A 20,672-nucleotide genomic window follows, 5' to 3' on the forward strand; every position below is an offset into this window, starting at 1 on the left:
TTCTTTAATGGATAAAAGGTTACTCAAGTTATGAGTGAGCTTTGTTAGTTTGTGTCTTTCAAGGAATTTACCCATTTCATTTGTAAATCTTTTGATGTCTGTAGGACATGTAGTGATGTCCCCTTGTTGATTCTTGATATTGTAATTTATGTATTCATTTTTTTTCAGATCAGTCTTTCCAGAGGTTTATCAGTATTATTAATATTTTCAAAACACCGGCTTTTAGTTTTATTGATTTCTCTTATTGTTTTTGTTTTCAAATTTATTAATTTCTACTAACATCTTTATTGTTTCTATTCTGCTTGTGTTACATTTACCTTATTATTTGTTTTCTGTGTTCTTAAGATGGAGTCTTAGACTAGGATTATATTATGATTGGAGACCTTCCTCATTCCCAATATGACCACTTATTGTCCTTAGTGCCCTCCCAGTACCACTCTGGTTATGCTCTGCAAATTCTGGTGTTTGTGCTTTTATTTCCATTCAGTTCAAAACATGTTTCTAATTTATTTTGCATTTCCTTTTTCACCTATGGGTTATTTAAAAGTGTGTTTAAATTGCCAAGTATTTAAATTTTCTCTTGATATCTATTACTTATTTATAGCTCATTTTTTGGGGAGGGGGCAGAGAACATCAGTTGGATCATTTCCACTATTTTAACTTTGATGAGATTTGTTTTATTGCACAGCACGTAGTCTGTTTTGATGAATATCTTATGTGCACCTGAAAATGCTGCATATTCTGGTGTTGGATGATGTACCCTACAAATGTCAATTGGGTCGAATTTGTTGATACTGTTTTTTAAATCTCTTATATCCTTAACTGATCTTTTATGTTCTTATTTCACCGCTTGCTGAGAGGTGAGTGTTGCAGCCTCCAATTCTAGCTGTGAAAATTCCTATTTCTACTTGCATTTCTGTTGTTTTTTTGTTTAAAGTATTTTTGAGGTTCTCTTTGATTGCTGTGTCCTCTTGATTCATCAATTCCTTTTTCATTGTGTCATGTCCTTCTTAATCCCTGCTAATGTCCCTTGCTCTGAAATCTACATGATTTAGCATTAATGTAGTCACTTCAGTTTCTTTTGATTAGAGTTTGCATGATATAACTTTTTCTGTCCTTTGACTTTTAACTGATCTATGCCTTTATATTTAAAGTGAGTTTCAGATTGTGTAAAGTTGGTGCTTGCCTTTTTAAAAAAATATCATCTGGAAGTGCCTGCCTTTAAATTGTATTTTTTAGCCCATCTGCTTGTTATATTTAATGATATGGCTGGATTTGAATCTGGCTTTTTGCTCTTTATTTTCCATTTGTGTCATCTCTTCCATGGTCCTCTTTTCTTGACTTCTGAGGGAGTGAGTATTTTTAGGACCCTGTTCACCTATTGCTTTTTCATTGCCCTTCTCTTGCAGGGTCATTGTTAATTCTCATGTTAGGGGCTAAACATCGTCTTTAGCTCATCAGTCCTTCTTGATATTGTGCCAGTTCTCATGTAATTAATGACTTTCATTTTCGTTTTCCTTCCCATTTTTTGTATTGTTCTCAGATATTTTAATTCTATGTTCGCTGTGCTCTACACTTGCACTTCCTGGTTTTGCTTTAGCTAATTTGTTATCTTTTAAAGGGATGAAAAATAGGGGTGCCTGGGTGACTCAGTCGGTTAAGCGACCGACTTCAGCTCAGATCATGATCTTGCAGTTTGTGAGTTCGAGTCCCATGTCCGGCTCTGTGTTGACAGCTAGGAGCCTGGAGCCTGCTTTGGATTCTGTGGCTCCCGCTCTCTCTGCCCCTCCCCGCTCGTGCTCTGTCTCTCTCTCTCCCTCTCAAAAATAAATAAACGTTAAAAAAAAATTTAAAGGGATGAAAACTAAGAAAAGAGCCTGCTCTCCACACCCTCACCTTCACCACTGTGAGCGTGCTTCCATTCTCTGTGTGCATCAGTTTCCAGCTTGAGAACATCTCTTCTGCCTGTAGAACTGCCTCCAACATTTTTTTGTAGCACAGATCTTTTGCCAATAAATCCTTTCAACTCTTGTTTTTCTGAAAAAGTCTATTTCTCCCTTTTGGTAACAGATTTAATAATATGTACGTCACCCACTTAAAGTGTGAATTCACAGGGTTTTAGTGTGTTCACAGAATTTTGCAGCTATCACCACAAATTTAGAACATTTCTGTCACCCCAAATAGAAGCCCTGGACCATTAGCTGTCACTTCTCGCTTCCCCTGTCCTAAGCCTGCAGCAACCACTCATCTGCTTTCTTTTTCTATAGATTTGCCTTTTCCGGCCAATTCACACAATGTAATCATGTAGCACGTGACCTTTTCGGTCCGGCCTCTTTCATGTATTGCCACGCTTTCCAGGCGCGTCTATACTAGCCTGTACCGGCACCGTATTCCTACTCACTGCTGGGTGGTGGGCCATCGCATGGCTATGCCGTGTTTTATTGTCCGTCTATCAGTTGGTGGACATCGGTGCTGTTCCCACTTTCTGGCCGTTATGAGTAACGCTGCAGTGACCTTCGCGGTGACGTTCGTGTGGCACATCCCCGGGAGGAGAATGGCTGGGCCACGTGGCATTTCACTGTGTGAAGAAAACGCACCATTGTACGTCCCCAACGGTACACAAGGGTTCCAATTTACCCATGTTCTCATTTGTTCTTTTCTGGGTTTTAAAAAATATTTATTTAAAAAAACTTCTTATGGTGGCCGTGTTAATGGACGTGAGGTGGTCGGCTTCTTCATCCCCACAAGGTATTTTTGCCGAGTCTAGAATTCGGGTTTCATGGGTGTTTTTGTTTTGTTTTTTTTCTGGCTCTTTGAGCCACGGCCCCATCATCTTCTAGCTAGTTCTTGCCTTGTTCCTCTGCGTGTTGTGTGGTCTCCTCCCTTCATTCTGTTCCAGGTTGTTTCTTTAGTTATGGTTTTCGTCAGTTTGACTCCTGTGTCTGCATTTCTCTTTGCCGTTTGAGGATCTGTGAGCTCCGAGTCCGTAAGTTGTTGTGTTTCACTAATTTTGAAGAATCCTCTGTTGTTTTCTTTCTTTATGTTTTCCTTCTCCCTGTTTTCTCTTTGTACTCTGGGAGTCCACCCCCTACCTCTTCCAGGCTTCTTGATGTTGCCTGGCCCTGTTAGAGACTCTGTCTTCTTTCTTCTCCTGGGTTTCACATCAGACAGTGTCCTGTCTTCAAGTTCACGGAGTCCTTCCATTGCCAAGTGCGTTCCTCTAATTCTCACCCCTGATGTCATGACCCTTGTTTCTAATGACTAGGTTTGAGCCTCTCTTGTAGTTTCCATTTCCTCGCTGGGTCTCCGTCTTTTCCTTTAGACCCTCGGGCATATACGTTACTTAAATGTCCTGTCCAGTAGCAGCAACAACTCAGCATCTCTGAATCTGGTTCTTCTGATTGCTTGACAATGGGTGGTTTTCCTTGTTTTTTTGTTTTGTTTTGTTTTTTGTTTCCCTTTTTCTGTGTCTTGTAATTATTTTGTTGAATGTCAGACATTGTAGAAGAACAGTAGAAGGTATCTATCTGCGGAAAATGATATTTAAAAAAAATTTTTTTTTATTAGCGTTTATTTATTTTTGAGACAGAGAGAGACAGAGCATGAACGGGGAGGGTCAGAGAGAGGGAGACCCAGAATCCGAAACAGGCTCCAGGTTCTGAGCTGTCAGCACAGAGCCCGACGCGGGGCTCGAACTCACGGACCGCGAGATCACGACCTGAGCCGAAGTCGGGCACTTAACCGACTGAGCTACCCGGGCGCCCCCGGAAAATGATATTTAAGCACAGATGTGGACACATCTCTCCTTGTGTCAGTGTGCGGGCTGGAATGAAGGCAGGGAGTAGTTGAGCCGGCTTAGGAGCTTGTAGCCTGTCCTTACGGCCAGCCCAGCACGGGGTTCAGACTCGTCATGGCGGGCTGCCCACACACTGTGCTGGGGGTCTCTTCTGTGCTCCTGCTGCACCTAGCCCCCACACCCCCTGCACCCCCGTACCATGCAGGGGCTCCTTCTGCAGCCTTGCCCCCCTCCCAGCTTGACTGCGGCTGCTTGTTCCTTGGCGTGAGGCTTGTTTTGAGGAAAGGAGATCTCAGTTTCTTCTGGTGCAGCCTTAGGTCAGTCAAGGCATATGCACCTGAACTTGGGTAGTTGGCCTTGTAAGGGTCCCTGCCTTCCTCCTCAGCAGCCAAGCTCTGCTCTGTTTCAGTGCAGGACCCTGAGCCCCAGTGCCTCCGTCTTCCTCCCCAGGGGCAGGTGTTTGGGGCTTCGACTCTGACCGTAGAGGCAGAGATTTTTTCCTAGTGCCTGGAGCAGGAAGGAAGGAGGGATCTTACTTTCATCCTGAGCCCAGGGACCCTGCGGACAAGAGGCTTTGCTGCCCTTGTCCCGGTGGCTTATGGCTTTTGCTCTGTGTGCAGGACGGGTTCTGGGGGTGGGGAGAGGCCCATACCTGTCCCAGGCGGCAGGCGGTCTCTTGCATATCTGCACCAGGGGGGAGCCTCTCCAGCCTCTGCCCTGCCCTCAACCTCTCTCGTGTCTGGACTCCAGCGATTCCAAAGTCACGTGCAGCCCTTAGAATTGTGTTAAAATTGGAGCTGATTTCTTCCCACTTCTTTCTCCTGTGCTCGGCCCGATCATGCGCCCGTCTCCCCTCAGAGGGGCTGGTCACCATTTGGAATCTGGTGCTTCGGTTGCCTTGGGACCTCAACTCTTTCATGGGCTCAAGGAAAGACAGGATTTTGTTTATGGGCGAGACGTTCTTTTGCGATTTTCTACATCTTAAGCAGAGGAGGTTTCTTTGTGATTTTGAAACCCCTTTTTCCCTTCTTTGTAAATTATCTCTTTTGATAGTTACCCATTTATCTTGTGAGATCTTAGTGTTTTTATTATTGAGTTTCACAGTCTTCTAATATAGTAAAGATATTAACTTTTTAATTGGATTTACTGCAAATACTCTTTGAGTGCATTTTTAGCTTAATTGCACGCCATCTGTAATAAAGAAACGTAAATTTTTAATGTGGTGGAATCTGTCGGCTTTCCCTTTTGTGAATTCCTTTTATCTTCTCTAAGCCCAGGAAGGCGTCTCTCTCCAGAGATTTGAGAAATGCTCATTTCTCCTTTCCCTGCTTTGATTTTCATCCCCAGCACTCTTTAATCCACTTAGAGTTCCATTGGGCGGGCAGTATTCCATACATCTTTTTTTTTTTTTTTTTTTTTTTGACAATTAGCCAGCTAATCGCCTGGTGTTTTTAGGTGACGTCCTTCTCCTTACCGTGGAACGTGACGAATGTGGGAGAGACTGTGGGGCCTGTTTCTGAACGGGGTGATCTTTCTCAGTTGTGAGGTTGGGGTTCTTCCTGCTTAGCAAAAGGACACGGTTTTGACCAGGGAAACTGTTTTCTGTTACAGACTTTGCCGTGTCTCTGCCAGGCTCTCTCTGGACACCTTGGTCTGAGGGTGTCTCAGCTGTCACTGGGTGGGCCCATTTTCCTTCCCTGCTGCAGCCCTGGGGCCGGCCACTGGGCTTTAGGACCCACGTTTAACCGCGGGCCTCCGAGTTGCCGTGTACCCTGAGCGTGAACAGGGTGTTGTGAGACCCTCCAGCCCCGAGGTCAGGCACGCACCCCATCCCTCCGACCGGACGTGGAGTGGCCGCCAAGTCGTCTCGAACGGGCCCCGAGGTGCCCGGTTCCCGGGGCCCTCCTCCTGCTGCTGCGCCTCCTGTCTCCCGCTCGCGCTTGTGGCCCGGGGGACGGGGGCGGCGTCCTGGGAGCACCCAAGGAAGGTGAGACGCGGGCCTGGCTTGCAGGGGTCACCATGGGGGGCTGCTGCGCGGCTCCAGCCCCACCTCGGGCACCAGTCTCTGTATTAACCTTCTGTGGCTGCCAGCACGAATTGCCACAAATCTAGGAGCTTAAAGCAGCACGGACCCGCTACGTCGTGGTTCTTCAGCCCGATGTCTGGGGGGGGCTGAGCTGGAGCGTGGCAGGCGGCTCTCCTGTCTGGAGGCTCCGGGGCCCGTGTCCTTGCTCACTCGCTCGTTAGTGGTGCTCATTATCTTGCTCATTATCGAGTGCAGGCTCGATTTCCTCGTGCTTGGGACCTGCAGGCCCCCCGCCCCTGGCTTGCGGTGTCTTCTCCCGCGTCCAGGCCAGCGGCTCGGCCCGCGTCTTTCTCAGGCGGCGCCCCTGGGGTCCCGTGGGCCTGGATTGGACCACAGACCCCATCCCGGGGTCTTGGCCTCCCCCTTGTCGCATAAAGAAACACGTTCACAGGTTCCAGGACTAGGATGCGGCCAATATCGGGGGACCAAGCATTTGCTCTCCTGGCGGAGTGCTCCCTGGGTGTTCACAACCTGACCACGGACCCTCTTTCCTCAATTAACACAGTTCTTCTGCTGGGATGGAATAGTCCAGTTACTAAGACGTCTTGTATTCAAAAAAACATCCTGAAACAAATTATTTCCATGGGTAAAATGGCAGGGAGCTGAAAATTTCAGATTTATGGTAACCACGTAAATTGTCTACAAAACCTCACTAATAAAGGAACTTCATCACTGTAGGTATGTTTGTAATGGGCAAATACACAATACATACTGGCTAATCGGGACAGACAAAATCAAGCTTAAATGCGAGCCGCGTCAGTAGTAGGTTCCGGGACCTTCCGGGTAAAATGCAGGTCCCGTTACAAGGGCAGCAGCACTTGCTGAGCTCCGGCCACACACCCGCAGCTGCTCGTGTCTCTGGGCCGTTTGCTACGTGGTCTGCTGTCTGCGTCGGGAACGTGGGGGCTCGTGCATCCCCAGCAACTGTCCCCCGAGGAGAGAGGTCAGGAAGTAGGTGTTTCTAGACGCCGTCCTGAGCACTTTCCTTTTTCCCAGAAGAGCTGTTTTGGGAGTCAGACCCCTGTTGATGCGGGGCGGGGCTGTGCTGTGTGCCTGTGTGGACACGGCTGCCTCCCGGCGTGGGGTCAGGGTCACCTTGTCCTTCCCATTCCTGGGCTCCATCAGACTCCCCCCCCCCCCACACACACACACACAATTAAAACTATAGGCTGACTGTTCTTAGACAATCTGCTCTGTCTCTGCTGCACACCAACACTCATTCCAACCATTACAGCATTTCCCCCTAAATTATATTTGCAAAACCCTCGCTCTGAGGTGGGTTCTGTGAACACAGTGTTTCCTGAACTCCCCTCCTGGCGGGGACGGGGTCGCTGGCCCGGACCTTGTCCTGCCACCGTTAAATTCCCCAAGAGCGACAGGGCAGGGAGGCCGTGCAGCCGCTGTCCTTGGGCGTTGGGCCCTGGCCGCGCTCAGGTCTGTCCCCGCGTGCGGTGCTGTCCCGGGTCGCACACGCGTGCTGCCCCGCTTCTGAGCTGCGGGCCTGGTGCTGGACCGCTGTCTGTCCTGACTCAGTCCCTGTCTTTCCTTAATGCCCTTGGAGGGCCCTGGCCCCTGATGAGCCGCGCTGTTGTTCACGCACAGTGTAGGACTAGTCGTGGGATCAGTGAGGCCTTCTGTTTGGATATGTGGTCCTCGTGAGCTGAGGAGTCTCAGTGGGCCCTGTGACGCTTTCCTGACACCAGGGGACCCGGGAGGCGGGGCACAGCAGGCCTCACTGAGGCCCCGTGCTAAGGGCCAGGCCTGATGTCTGCTTGAGGCAATGAAACGCAAACCCTTTTGAAATGGGTAAACCCCCCTCCAGACCTCAGGTGAACTCCCGGGAGGCCTGGGAAAGCTCACCGGAACTCCGGCTGGATGCTCCGGGAAGGAGAGTGGGGGAGGCTGCCTTTGTCCACCCGTCTGTCAGTCTGCCTTCTCACCTACCTGAAGATCATCCTTCACATTACTTGTTTCGATCAACTGTTTCCTATTCACCTGTGCCAGGACTGCAAGAAGGAGCCTGACTCTCGGGTTGGTTTCCGGGGCTGCTCCTCCGACGTAGTGACTGCCTTGTTTCAGGCCATTTTGCTCTTGGCCTCCAGCTCGGGCTGGGGGCTCAGGAGCTGGGTCCCATCCTCAGCCGAGGCCTCCCGAGGGGTCCCGAGCTGAGCGGCGACCCCAGACCACAGCCGCTGTCCTCCGGTGGGCTCGGGCGTTAACACACACACACGGAAGAGCACCCCAGACGCCGTGCTTTCAACCCCACGCCGCAGCTCAGTGGCTACCTGGTTTGAGAGCCACAGAAGCTGTCCGTGAGGACAAAGATAGAAAAGATTTCAGTGTTTCACTTAAACTCTTCCTGTATCTGGGGTGATGAATGCAAGAAGCCAGTGTGATGGGACCAGATGCCATCTGCCAACGGGAGGGGGGGGTCCCCTGGCCCAGGTTTCTGGGGGGAGCCAGGCCCAGAGGCAGTGCTGCAGGTGAGGACAGTTTCCTCAAACAGGTGGTCGGCTCCCACAATCATCTCCTGTAACATCTGTGTCCTCTATCCTGGGAGGTGAGCTGGCAAATTTTAAGTCACGCTTGTGGCTTAAATTATAACCACTTATATTGTTATTATTATGATAATCATTATTATTATATGAAGGTAAATACAAGCGTAAGATTTTTCCTTTGATGGAGAAAGGCTTCCGCCTCCAGGAAGGCAGGGTAAACCCAGTTTCTCCTAGCCCTCCCATCAGTACGATGAAGCAGTCTGGATATTGGATCTAGAACAAACGTAAGAAGAAGGTGAAGAAGGAGGTCCACTAGGGACCCGGGGACCAGGAAGACAGTGGCGAGGGCGGAAGGGCCTGGAGGAGCCTGCCGCCTTCGCCGAAGGGCCAGGAGAACAGTCTGGTAGCACTTCACTGAGGGGGACGCGCAGACGGCAGACGAGCACGGACAGGTGTCAGTCACGATTAGGAAAAGCAAAGGAAAACCACGGTGAGGTCGTGCCTGGCAAAATGCTGAAATCGAATACAGTGGCACCGAACGCGGGCGAGGAAGCAGGGGAGCCGCGTCCCGCACGCACTGGGGGCGGGGAGGGACGGTGGTGCGGCCCCTGCGGAGCGCGGCGTGGCGGCTTCTCCAACACCTCATCGCTCAGCCACCGCGCGGCCCAGAAACGGCGCTGGCGAGCGTTTATATCGGAGGAACAAAGACTGTTCCTCAGTCACCCGCAGGTGCACCTGTACAGCAGCGATGTTAGCGGCGGCCACCCCGCGACCGCCCGGACGTCCTGCGGTGGGTGAGCCGTTACACCCGCCACGGCGGGTCCGCGCCAGGAACACCGCACCGCGGTAAACACGGGGAGCCAGGGCTGCACGCGGTGGGTCCCCGCAAGGCCCCCTGCCGCACGCTTGCGTTTCTGTCACATTCTTGACGTGCAAAACAGAGGCGGAAGGCAGGTTCGTGGTTGTTGGGCGAGGAGGGCAAAGGCGGGCGCAGGCTCCCCGGGCGGCACCAGGAGTCCTGTGCACACAGTTCGGGGTCAGTGTCCTGGGGCCGTGCCGTTGTCACCTGGGGGCGGTCTGCTCCTGCCCTTGCCGTCAGGGAAGCTCCCACCCCGTGACCTCACGTGGCACGCTTGGACTCTTGACCTCTGCCCCTGGCTTCTAGAAGACACACTTCCGGATGGAGCGGAGGCCTCAGCCTCCGTGTCCCGACAGCGTGGTCTTGTGCAGCCCCGTGGTCGTCGGTGGGAAAGACCCCGGCGTGCCTGTGTGTCCGCCGTCCCAGGGTCGGTGCCGACGGGGGGCCGGCTTCTTCCCCGCCGGCACCCAGGCCCCGAGTGCTGCTCCCCTCCTCCCGAGGCCTGTCCCCACCCCCGCTCCAGTCGCTCTCCTGCCCCACCGACGCGACTGCCTCCCCGTCCGCAGGCGTGGACCTGGTTCTTGTGTCAGCACTTGCTCCCAGACGTGCCTGCGGCCGGTTGACTGCGCTCTGGGTGTCTCTTTTCCAGAACAAGTGGGTTTTGATGGGAGAGGGGTGTGGAGTGATGGCCCGCCTTCTGCCAGGCTCCCCGTGAGGGTCCTGCCTGGAGAGGGACCCCCACCGACACCCCACGTATGCCCGACGGCGTGGCCTCGGCCTCTGCCCACTCTCCTCCCAGATGCACTGCCCGGCACAGGCCCTTGTCCAACTGCCAACAGGGAGCCACAGGCTGTACTCGGAGGGTCCCTGTGGATTTGACAAGTGTCTCCGACCCCCCCCCCCCCCCCGCCCTGTTGCCTGCCTTGGATTTCCATGGAAATAAGGCTTAGAAACATCAGATTATCCTTTCTTCTCCGTAGATGAAATCTTTAACCTGGAAAGGATCTGGGTCACATACTATCAACTTTACAAGGTCGAAACCCCTTTACGACCCAGGACACTTGCAAATTACATGGGGCCTTGCCCTGAGCGGTTCGCGGGCAGGCGGTTTTACTGCCATCAGGGACCCTCTCCCTACACGGTGCAGTGAGGACAGGAGCCTGGGCTCCGTGGGGGAGAAACCCTGGAGGCCAGCGGCGCTGACCTACCCGCTTCCTGGTTAGCGGCTCCGGTTGGGGGTCGGGGCAAGCGCGTTCATTGACTGTAGAGCTTTGACTCCTTCTAAACCCTCTGAACATAAAACCGCTAACACCGTGAGCAGAGGGAGCTTCTGACCCCGAAACAAAGGTGGGCGGACTGCACTATTAATCTACTCGTGTAGCGACTTCCTGAAAAACCGTGACCCACATGGCTGGAGGCAGTGGGCATCGGGTCGGTGTGTGAGCCTGAGGCTTGGACGTGACCCTGCCCCCCCCTTCCTCCCACACACCTGGGTCTCCCGAGCAGGTTGGTGACACTTATGGGGGGGGGGAGGCACAAATTCAATCCAGAAAATATTTGAAATGCCCAGTGTTGTGCATTTTAGGGAGCTGGCTCCCTCTTGAGCTGTCGCTGCTGGGTCCCTCCACACCCCTGCCCCCCACCTGCACGCTGACCTGGTGACTGAGCTCTGCCGACAGGAGGCCCGAGGCCTGACCATCAGGGTTGTTCACACCTGTGGTTCAAGCAGTGTTGACCGTGGACCCGTGGAGACGACACTCCCACCCACCCATGACCTGGTGGGTGGGGGGCTGGTGCAGCCTGCTCTGACCAAACCCTCCACCCCCGGCCCCCACTTGCAGAGGCCAGTAATTCTCCCAGGCAGGGGTGAGCACTAGGGCGAAAGCATCCAGCAAAGCTCAGGGGCCTCCCAAGGCCTGGTGTCCCCCTCCAGCCACCTCTTCTGTCTGCCAGGGTGACAGGAAAGATGTGGGATCCATGACCTGGACACAATGGTTATAGCCAAGGCTTTACTGGGTGTGGGCGCGGGGGGCAAAGCCACGGGGCATACAGAAGCACATAAGACAGAACAGGGGACCCTGGACACCCTCGGTGCCACTTGTCCGTCCCCTGCAGGAGCCTGTCCCCCAACATAGACGGTGGGTGTCTCGGGGGCCAGATGCTTCCTTCCACCAAGCCCTTATCCCATGCAAGCTTCAAGCTGATATCATCAGCACAAGTAGGACTTGGGGTAAGGCGTGAAAATCCCTCTCCTTCCCCTCGGCAGTGATCTCATCAAGTGCTCCCGGAGGAGGGTGCAGCCTGGGCTGGAAGGACGAGCCCGTCCGAAATCCCTGCCTGGGGTGTGCGTGAACAAGGCCCATCAGGTGCCCTCGGAGGACCCGGGGGCGGGGGGGGGGGGTGTTTCTTCTGTTTCCACTTGTTTCCACAAATAATAAAGTCAACACTTTTTTTTTTTTTAACGTTTATTTATTTTTGAGACAGAGAGAGACACAGCATGAACGGGGGAGGGGCAGAGAGAGAGGGAGACACAGAATCGGAAGCAGGCTCCAGGCTCTGAGCCATCAGCCCAGAGCCCGACGCGGGGCTCGAACTCGGGGACCACGAGATCGTGACCTGAGCTGAAGTCAGACGCTTAACCGACTGAGCCACCCAGGTGCCCGTAAAGTCAACACGTTTATCACATTTGTCCCCAGATTGGTGTCGGAGAAAGCTACTCACGCCGCCTTTGGGGAGATGTCGGGGAGGGCTCGAGACCCCTGGCTGCATCAAAAACTGTTGGAGCAGGGTGGCCAGTACCGAGAGGAGCAGTTCAGCCCCCAGGGGCTGGGGGGCAGCGGGCAGGAGCCCTGAGCCCAGGCCAGAGCAATCAGTCTGTGTTGAGCTGTGTGGGAGCGTGTTCCAAACAGAGCAAAAGGCATGGTGGGCGGAGGGCGCGGGGCAGGGAGGGGAGGGGCCCGTGCCGCCTCAGGGCTGTGGGGCAGGTGTCTGTCTGGAACCCACGCGCGGGGTGTCTCCCTCTTTAGACACCTGGTGACGCTGGCTGTCTATCCGGGAAAGGCCTGCGCAGTTTCATGGTAAAACACGTAACAAACAATGAACCCGTTTAGAGAGAACGTTGAGTAAAGAATTGTTGGGGTGGAAGGCAGCCTTGGCAAATTGTCCAGGAGATTGGGGTTCACTGGAATCTGGGGCGGGCAGCGGGGAGACATGCAGCGTCTTGACCAGGCGAGGGGGAGGCCAGGGCTGTCACCCGAGACTGGGGTCCCTCTTGGGGCGTCGAGGACACAAAAGACACAACCAGGCCAGGGAACGGGAGGAGGAAGGGTTTTGTTTGCAGCAAGTGACGAGAACGTGGGATCCTTCCCAAAGCAGCGTCTCCCCGAACAGCAAACCCGGGGAGGGGTTCACCCGAGGGGCTAATGCTCGCCGAGGGGCTTGTGCGGAGGGACTCCGGCACGGCACAGCACGGCACGGCGGCAAAAGTCCGGAGGAGATGGAGTCCGGGCCGGGGTCACGAGGCCGGCCTGGGGCAGCTCCACCGGGACCTGGGTGCTCAGGGGGGTTGAGATCCTGCAGAGGTCGCCCCAGAGGGCGCGTCCGGCCAGACTTCACTTCCAAACCGGCTCTGGGGGTCGTGCCTCCGATGAGCCGTCCCTCGTGTGATTAGGTTGCCTCCTGCCTGATGGCGGCTGCTCGTCCTTCTTCCTGCTTTCCCAAGGCGGCCGGGGCCTGAGATGACTTTTCTTCCTCTTCTTCTTCTTCTTTTTTTTTTTTTCAAGCAGGCTTCATGCCCAGCGTGGAGCCCGATGTGGGGCTTGAACTCAGAACCCTGAGATCAAGACCTGAGCTGAAATCAAGAGTCAGATGCGTAACTGAGTGAGCCACCCAGGCACCCGTGAAATGACTTTTCCCGTGTCCGGAAAGCTGCGTCTGTCTGTCTTTCCAGGCCCCTCGCCCCTCTCTGCCCACAGGGCCAGGCTGTGTCTTGAAATGGTGGCGTGGGAGTCACTGCAGAGAACAGCCTGGAGAGAACGTAGGGAGGGTGGTCAGGAGGCCCGGGTCTGGGGGACACGCTGACACTGATCCCGGGACACAGGGGCTCTGCTCGCAGAGGGCCGTGGGCTGAAGACACCAAGCCCTTGGCCCAAAGCACCAGGCCAGCGGGTCCCAAAGGATGTCCCCAGGCCAGGGCGTTTAAGAGCTTCAGCAGGTGCCCAGGACCAGCATCGCACCCCAGGTGAGGCGTCCAGGACGTGTCACCGAGGCAGACAGAATGCTGTCACTGGGTGTGTGAAGAGCAGAGTCCTTTTTCCGTCATTTTCTCAAGCGTGATGGGTTTTGGGGTCAAGGCAGCTCCTGGGCCTGGGGTCCTGCCAGGACCCGTGGACTCGGCCTCCGTGAACAGATGGAGCCTCCCCCCACACCGCCCCCCGTGGGCCTCCGTCCCTGTCAGGTGCCCCCACCCAGCTTTCCTTGTGGTGGTTTCCTGCCAGGGATGGCCAGAGCGGGGGGCACCCCCAGCCCTCCTCCAGGTCCCTGCTTTTGTTTGTGTACCCCAGCCCTTGTCCTGGTTTGCTTTTCTGCCTGAGCCCTCAGGGTGTGAGCTGTAGGCTTCTTGGCCAAGAACTAGCACGGGTCTAACTGGTCTAACCAGTGGGGCCAGTGTGGGCACAGCAGGTGCCTCACATGCGCCTTCAGGGGCCCTGTTGGCAGCTGGCGGGTGCCTGGAGGTGTGAATTCCTTCTTGAGGCCCCCTGGCCCCCCAAGCGCTTTTGGCGACCAAAGCAGGAACTGGGGGGCTTTTCCTCCGGTTTGGATGAGACTTTTAACTTCCTACACGTTCCCTCACCCAAATGGAGCCCCGCCACACCACATCGCTGACCCCACCCACAAATGAAGCCACACAGGTCAGAGCCGCCGGGGCCCTGTAAAGCGGCTCCGTCTGCTTCCCAGAGCAGAGCCGGCGGAAGACAGCTGTTCTGTTGGCTACTTTTTATCCTCCTTCTCTCCACACGCCCTGGTGCCCGAGCATCAGGCACCCGCAGCTGTCGGGATGCCCCTGACCACCGCAGAGGCAGCAGCGGAGGGGCGGTGCGCGGATGGGGTGCAGGCATGCCCTAACCAGACACAGCAGGAGCCCACGGGTCTCAGCGCCAGCTCTGAAGACTCGGGGGGGTGGGGGGAGAGTGGGAAAGGTCACCACAAGCCGGCAGAAGACCCTCGCACACGGAGCTGGAAAATCTGCAAAGCGGAGCCCAAGGGTGACTTAGAAAACACACCCCCAATCGAGAGCCTGGCCTCAGCTCCTCCCCTCCCCTCCCCTAAACAAGCTCTTCACGTGACAGGCGGCTGTGGGCGGGGAGACGTGGGCCAGCCACCGGGCTAGGGCGCGGGGACCACGTGCCTGCTGACATCTCTTCTGAGACACGGCAAAACACCTTTAAACTCTCGGCCGGCCCTTTTCTCTCCTTCCTCGGGAGGCTGCTGCCCTCCTGAGTCCCTCTTCTGGCTCTGCACCCAGGCCCACTGTGAGCCCCTTCCCTCACTGGCCCCCGCCTCCTAGCGGCCACCTCTCACCGTTGTGCCGCCCGGGCCCCCTGCACCTCTGGGGCTTTGTACTCATTCTGTGTCTCGGGGCCTCAGGGACCGAGCCGGGAGGGAGGACAAAGACCATGGGGACACGTCTGGAGAGCCTTTCCCGGGAAGTGCCGATAACCCAGCCTGCGCCCAGGCCCCCGCTGTGAAAGCTGAACTTTGACGTCATATCCCAGGTTTGGGAAGGACTGTCCCAGCCTGTCATCTGGAGCGGGTGGTGGGCACAGGGCGTCTCTGGCCCAGGTCACTTGTTTGGACAACTGTTCTGGTGTCTATAGTGCAGGAAGGAGGCCTCGGGGGCCAGGGACATTCTTGTCCCCGCTTTGCAGGGGGCTTCCCGGGTAGTAAGTGTGGAGCAGGACTCCAGCCGTGCCTCCTGCTGTTGAGCCCAGGCCCATACCGTCTGTGCGGTTGGTTGATGGGCCTGCTTCCCGCACTTGGCGCCGGGGCACCGAGGAAACGCAGCCGCAGGCCCGCGGGGTGGTGGTGGGTGGGCGGCCCAGGGCAGCGCCCCTGCTCCGTGGGCTGGATGAGGGTGTGCGTTCACCCCCTAAGTTGGCTCAGGGTGAGAGTGCACGTCCTCCGGGGCAGAGTTCTTGGGCCCCCTGGGGGGTCTGGGGGTCCCCGCCTCTACGCCTCTGTCTGAGAAGCTCCTGGTTCACACCCACCGTCGCCACCAGGATGCCACCCACCCAGGTATGACATTCGGGCCTTAAAGTTGGGTGCCCAGCCTCTTCTTCCAAAGGGGCAGGGAAAGAACTCCTCTCCAGCTCCCCGTTCGTGCCAGTCGCTGAGAAGGGCTTTACTTGTGGGGTCCCCAGCAGAGCTGCTGAGTGCAGGGCCGAGGGCCTCTGTGGTCTGCGGCTGGGGACCCTGGGTGCGGTCGGGATGGCTTCCTCAGGGCACAAGATGCCAGCCTTGTCCCACCCCCCGCGGCCCGGCTCCCACCAGCGTATTGAGGCTCCCGCCAGGGTCTCGCGGTTCCCACCAGGGTCGCCCGCCTCCAGCCAGGGTCTCGGGGCTCCCATCATGGTCGCGGGAGGCCAGCCCGCTCACCAGGTGTGCTCTCCCTGCAGGTGACGGAGAAAATGTAGCAGGTCCACGGCGAGGCGCTACGTGCCCAGCGTGGTGCGGACAGACCAGCCTAGACGAGCGGCCCTCCCCGGGCCCCCCCGTGGGCCACCCTCACCATGTCCAAGAAGGGCACGGGCGGCCGAGGCAAGGCGGACAAGGCGGAGGCCTTCGCTGCACTGCAGGCTGCCAACGAGGAGCTTCGGGCCAAGCTCACCGACATCCAGATTGAGCTGCAGCAGGAGAAGAGCAAGGTGGGCCCCCCACGCCCTGCCCCTCTCACTTCTCCACACCCTCCTGGGCCCCGGGGTCTGCCCGGAGCCGGGCACGGTAGGGTTTCTGCCCAAGTGCCCGCCAGCTCTCTCCGGGCAGCTGGGGTGCACAGACAGCTCTGGAGAAGAGCGGGGCAGGGGGCGGGCTGGGGTGAGTGAGGGGACCGTGCCGGGTCGGTGCCAGGGCCGCCAGAGGGACCTCAGCCTGTGGCAGCATCCTGGGAAATGTCCCTTACCCCTGAAGTGGTCACCGTGGAACTGAGCCCACATATAGCAGGCCTGGCATGTGGGTGAAGGAGACAGGCCGGGCTTGCTGTTTCCACATGCGGTCGGAAACGCGGGGGCGGGGCCCGCAGGGGTGGTGGGGCCCAGAGACCACAGTGGGCAGGCGCGAGATGGCCCCACCGGACATCAGCACTTGGGGTCCTTGAGGCCCATAGGGGAGGCTGGGGCCGGGGCCTCTGGGAGGAGTGCGGGGGGCTGGTCACAGGGCAGCTCAGTGCCAGGCCAAGCCTGGGTGGTGGGCATCCCACCGGCCCACCGCCCCCCTCTCTGCCATAAGTCTGCCCTCTGCCCTCTCCCCATCCGGGGAGTTTGAGAAGAAAGGATTTGGAGAGAGGTGGGTCTGGAGGGGGACGGTTCTTGCGGGAGGCGGGTGGGGGAGGGGATCAGGTGGTTGGGCCCAGTTGCCTAACGCCTGGGTTACCCACGCAGGTTAAATCATGAACGCTGTGCTATTCCGTGCCATGTGGTAATGACTCGAAATTAGATTCAGTGTCCAACAGACTGGTATTAGGACTCGGCCGCGCTGCCCGTCTACGTGCTGTCTGCTGGCTGAGCCACGAGGCCTGCGTGACTTCCCTCCAGACTCTTTACAGGAAGAGCGTGTGGCCCACGCCGGGTGCTTACCCTCTGCCTCAGGTCCCTGCTCCGCACCGAGGGGACAGTAGCAGCACCTTCGGTGCCAGGGAGGGACAGCTCGAGGGGCCCAGGATGAGCTTGCCACTCCGATGCCATCGGCTGCGGTCACAGCGGCCACGTGGCCGCTCCCGTGGCGAGGCGTCCTCTGTGGACCCACAGGAGAGTCGGAGCCCATGGGGGAGCCCGGCGGCATCGACGTCAGCACTGCTCGGGGTCAGGCAGTCGCCAGGTCAGCAGGGGCGGCACCGAGAGGCGCGGGCGCACGGCATGGGTGGAGTCAGGGTCAAGGTGCAGACGTCTGGAGGCCCAGGACCCCGCCTCAGACACCGCTCGCGGGTTGTCCAACGGGATGCAGACAGCAAGGCCCTCGTCTCACTGGGTGAAAGTGCTCCTCGTCCGATGCGCAGAAGCACCACGCGGAAATCGCCGCGCCGTTCTTGCCTCGTGTGCCGACTCTGTGCCCGTTGCCACGGCATTGTCTTCCCGTGCGGTTTTACCAAAACCCACCCATCCCCACAGCCCAGGGGAGCGGGAGGGGGCCGCCTCCTCGCTTGTCAGCGCCCCAGGCCGGCGGGGTCGGAGATCACGCCCTCTCGCTGCCGGGCAAGGGCCCTGGGGCTGGGGCCCTGCCACCATTTGTGTTTTGGAAAGATGACGTGCCTCTCGGTACAAGATTCAGAAGGAACGGACGAAACGGCCCCGGTGCCCGCTCCGGAGGCCTCGTGTTACAGGCTCCTCGCCGCACGTCCGGGGACCCTTTCTAACGCAGAGACGACAGCAGAGTGCCGCCCCCGGGTCCTCTCTCTTCATCGCACACAGGCTCCTGGGGGTCCCGCGTGCGGCTCCGGAGCGGCTCCAGCACCCCTTCGCAATCCTGTGCCCGATGTTTGGCCCACACATCCTGGCTGCTTCTGATTTTCGGCTGACGGGGCGCCGTGCAGGGAGCACCCTGTGCGCACGTGTGAGGGTACTTGCAGAATAAGCTCTCGCAGGTGGGTTTGCTGGGTCCGGCCGCGTGCACGTTTCCAGGGATCGCACGGGCGCCCACACCTGCCCCGCCCCACGCAGGTCCGGTGGGTGACACATTCCTCACGCCTCTTTCCAGTTCCCGCCTGTGCTTCCCCGTCTCCCCCGGCAGCCAGTTCAGTAACTCAGGATCCCTTTGGATCCTGAGAAGGTGCCTCCGGCCGGTCTGTCCGCTCAGCCCATCGAGAGGAGCCTCGCTGCAAAAACGCTGCATGTGGGCCGCGAACCATGCACCTTGGTCGTCGTGAAGTGGGGGATGGAAAACACAGTCCGGTGATCACAACCGTCAATAACCTCGTCCTCATCAATCCTGAAATCTTTACACGTGCCACAGTTAGTGTCCCTGGTGCACCCACGGGACAGATTTGCACAACCAGACCCAGAAGGCGGGACTGGCACCTTCTGTCTGGTTTTCGGCATGTTCCAGATGTTCTGGAAGCACCCAGGGAGGAGGGCTTGATTCTGGACTCACGGTGGAAGTCCGGGGACGGCCACAGGACCCTGTCCTCTTCCGCAAGCCTGCCTGGACGACGGGAGTCTCACAGAGGCCGTGGAGGCACTGACCCCACCTGCGCACAGCGCCCACCCCTCACCAGGAGTTCCCAGCGCAGCAAAATTCTGGAGGAGAAACATCTCGTTTTGCAGATTGCAGCTGTCAGGGTGGAGAAAGTCCCTGGGAAGCCTGGAAAGATGCCAGTGAACGTCGCCGCCAGAGCAGAGCACTCTGGGTCTCGAGCCAGCGGTTAATTTGTCACCGAAGGATGCTTGTGTGAATGGAGACTTGACAGTAAAGAATAAAATGACTCCAATGGAAGCAGGACTGTCCTCCTGCCCGCCCTCTGTCGGGAGATTGAAGCGGGACCATCTCTGGTGAAGAACCTTCTGGAAGGAGGGAGCCAGCTCTGCAGGGAGAGGAGCTCAAAGGGAAGGCCTCACGGGAGCCGCCATGTCCCAGTGAGGGAGACACCAAGGAACAGGAAGGCGGCCGGGCCAGAGGAAGCCAGGCTGGCAGGCACCTGGGGTGCAGTCACCCCACCTGGAAATCGGGGAGGGCCTCTCAGAAGAGGTGGTTTTAGACAGAGACCAGAATGACCAGTAAAGGTGGGTCTGAGGGTGTCTCGCTCTGGGCAGGGCTCACCTGGTGCAGCGGCAGGAAAGGCGGTCCAGAGTTCAGGCCACGGTGGCCGCGCAGGTGGCCATATTGTCTGGACCAGGACACCTGGGAGAGCGGAGGGGTCCTGAAGCAGATCAGGACCTACCAGGAGACCATGAACTTAGCCTCAGACTCGGCGTGTGCAGTGTCCTGGTCACAAGGTCAGTGTGTTTGTTACACTAAAGCAGTGAAGGTTGCAGTCTTTCCAAACCCAGTGAGGTGGGGGGAGTCTAGAAATACCAAGTGTCCTGCCCGTTTGTGATGAGGAGGGGACATAGCAGGAGGCCAGGCAGGGAAGGGCACGGAATGAGGGCAGGAGGCTGGAGCAGAGGCAGCCCACGGCGCGGGGCTGGGTCCACAGGGAGTGGTGGCATCAGCTCTGTCCATGGAAGGTGTGGGAGTCGACGGCAGGGACTTAACTGCCAAATCCCCAAATCCTGATTGTGTCCACACCTCCTGTGGGAGACAGTCTTTCGCTGCTACAGGCCTGGGAACCAAGTCCCCGCCACGGTGCCTGAGGAGCTGCAGGGAAGCTTCAGACTTCTCCTCGTCAGGCGAGACTTGGACGTAAATCTCACTGGAAATAGAGCCACATGGGACCCTGGAGACAAAAACGTGGTGGGAACAAAATAACGAGCCAGAGAAAAAGTGCCTTCTTCATAAAGCTAATAGCTTGAAAGAACAAAGACTAAGACAGAATGTTCCGGAAATTGGCCTAACATGGGGAAAGGCCACAGGCAACCCGCGTGGAACCTAAGGGGGTGCATTCAGTCATTCAAAGCAAGGCCTGACGGTGCACCAGCCAGGAAGTGGGCCGTGTAGCCGTGGCACATGTGAGGCAGGCCCTGCTCCCCTGTGGGTCCTCATGCAGATGGCCGAGTCCTCAGCACCCCATATCTGAGGGAACCGCAGACTATTTCCTGGAAATAAGACCATAGACAAAAAAGTCCTTTCCACGTGGCCCACAAGCAACGAGGCAGCGTCCCAGTGGGAGTGTTTATCCATTTAACTTAAAATTCCGTCAACCTCTGAGCAAATTCGTTAAGCAGTATTTGAGAGCCACGAACATTCATGGCATCAGAAAGGATTACAGCAGCTTCCACCCGTCAGTGGGTGTGGAGCAGGATCCCAAAGCCCCTGTCAGGAGACGGAGGACTGTTGGCGGCGTGGCCGGTCCCCGTGGGGCCTGCCCAGCACGGTGGCCTGAGCGCAGGACCCCACCTGCCGGCCCGAGGCCGTGCTGCTGCGTATTGGAGCCGTGCCTTTTCTCTGCGGTTTAAGCCAGTCACACGAACTCTGCTCCTAACACACACCTTGGTCGCCTGCCTACGCTTCTCCAGCTAAGACTCTAGGTGCACCTCCATTCTGCTCAGGAGGTTGTTGGGAGACTGT

The 20,672-nt window shown here is 56.8% G+C and overlaps 1 protein-coding gene across 25 annotated transcripts in view; it reads left to right on the forward strand.

Moving 5' to 3' along the window:
* Positions 1-20,672, forward strand: part of JAKMIP3 (Janus kinase and microtubule interacting protein 3) — a 115,717-nt gene that overhangs the window by 30,671 nt on the left and 64,374 nt on the right. For all 25 annotated transcript variants that reach the window (XM_058698160.1, XM_058698166.1, XM_058698167.1 and 22 more), the window contains exon 2: positions 15,914-16,162. In XM_058698160.1, coding sequence (XP_058554143.1) covers positions 16,028-16,162 — 135 coding nt within the window. In that variant the 5' untranslated portion in view covers positions 15,914-16,027. The remainder of the gene's footprint in view (positions 1-15,913; positions 16,163-20,672) is intronic.

The sequence above is a fragment of the Neofelis nebulosa genome, chromosome 13 (genome assembly GCF_028018385.1).
Source record: "Neofelis nebulosa isolate mNeoNeb1 chromosome 13, mNeoNeb1.pri, whole genome shotgun sequence".
Lineage (NCBI taxonomy): Eukaryota > Metazoa > Chordata > Mammalia > Carnivora > Felidae > Neofelis > Neofelis nebulosa.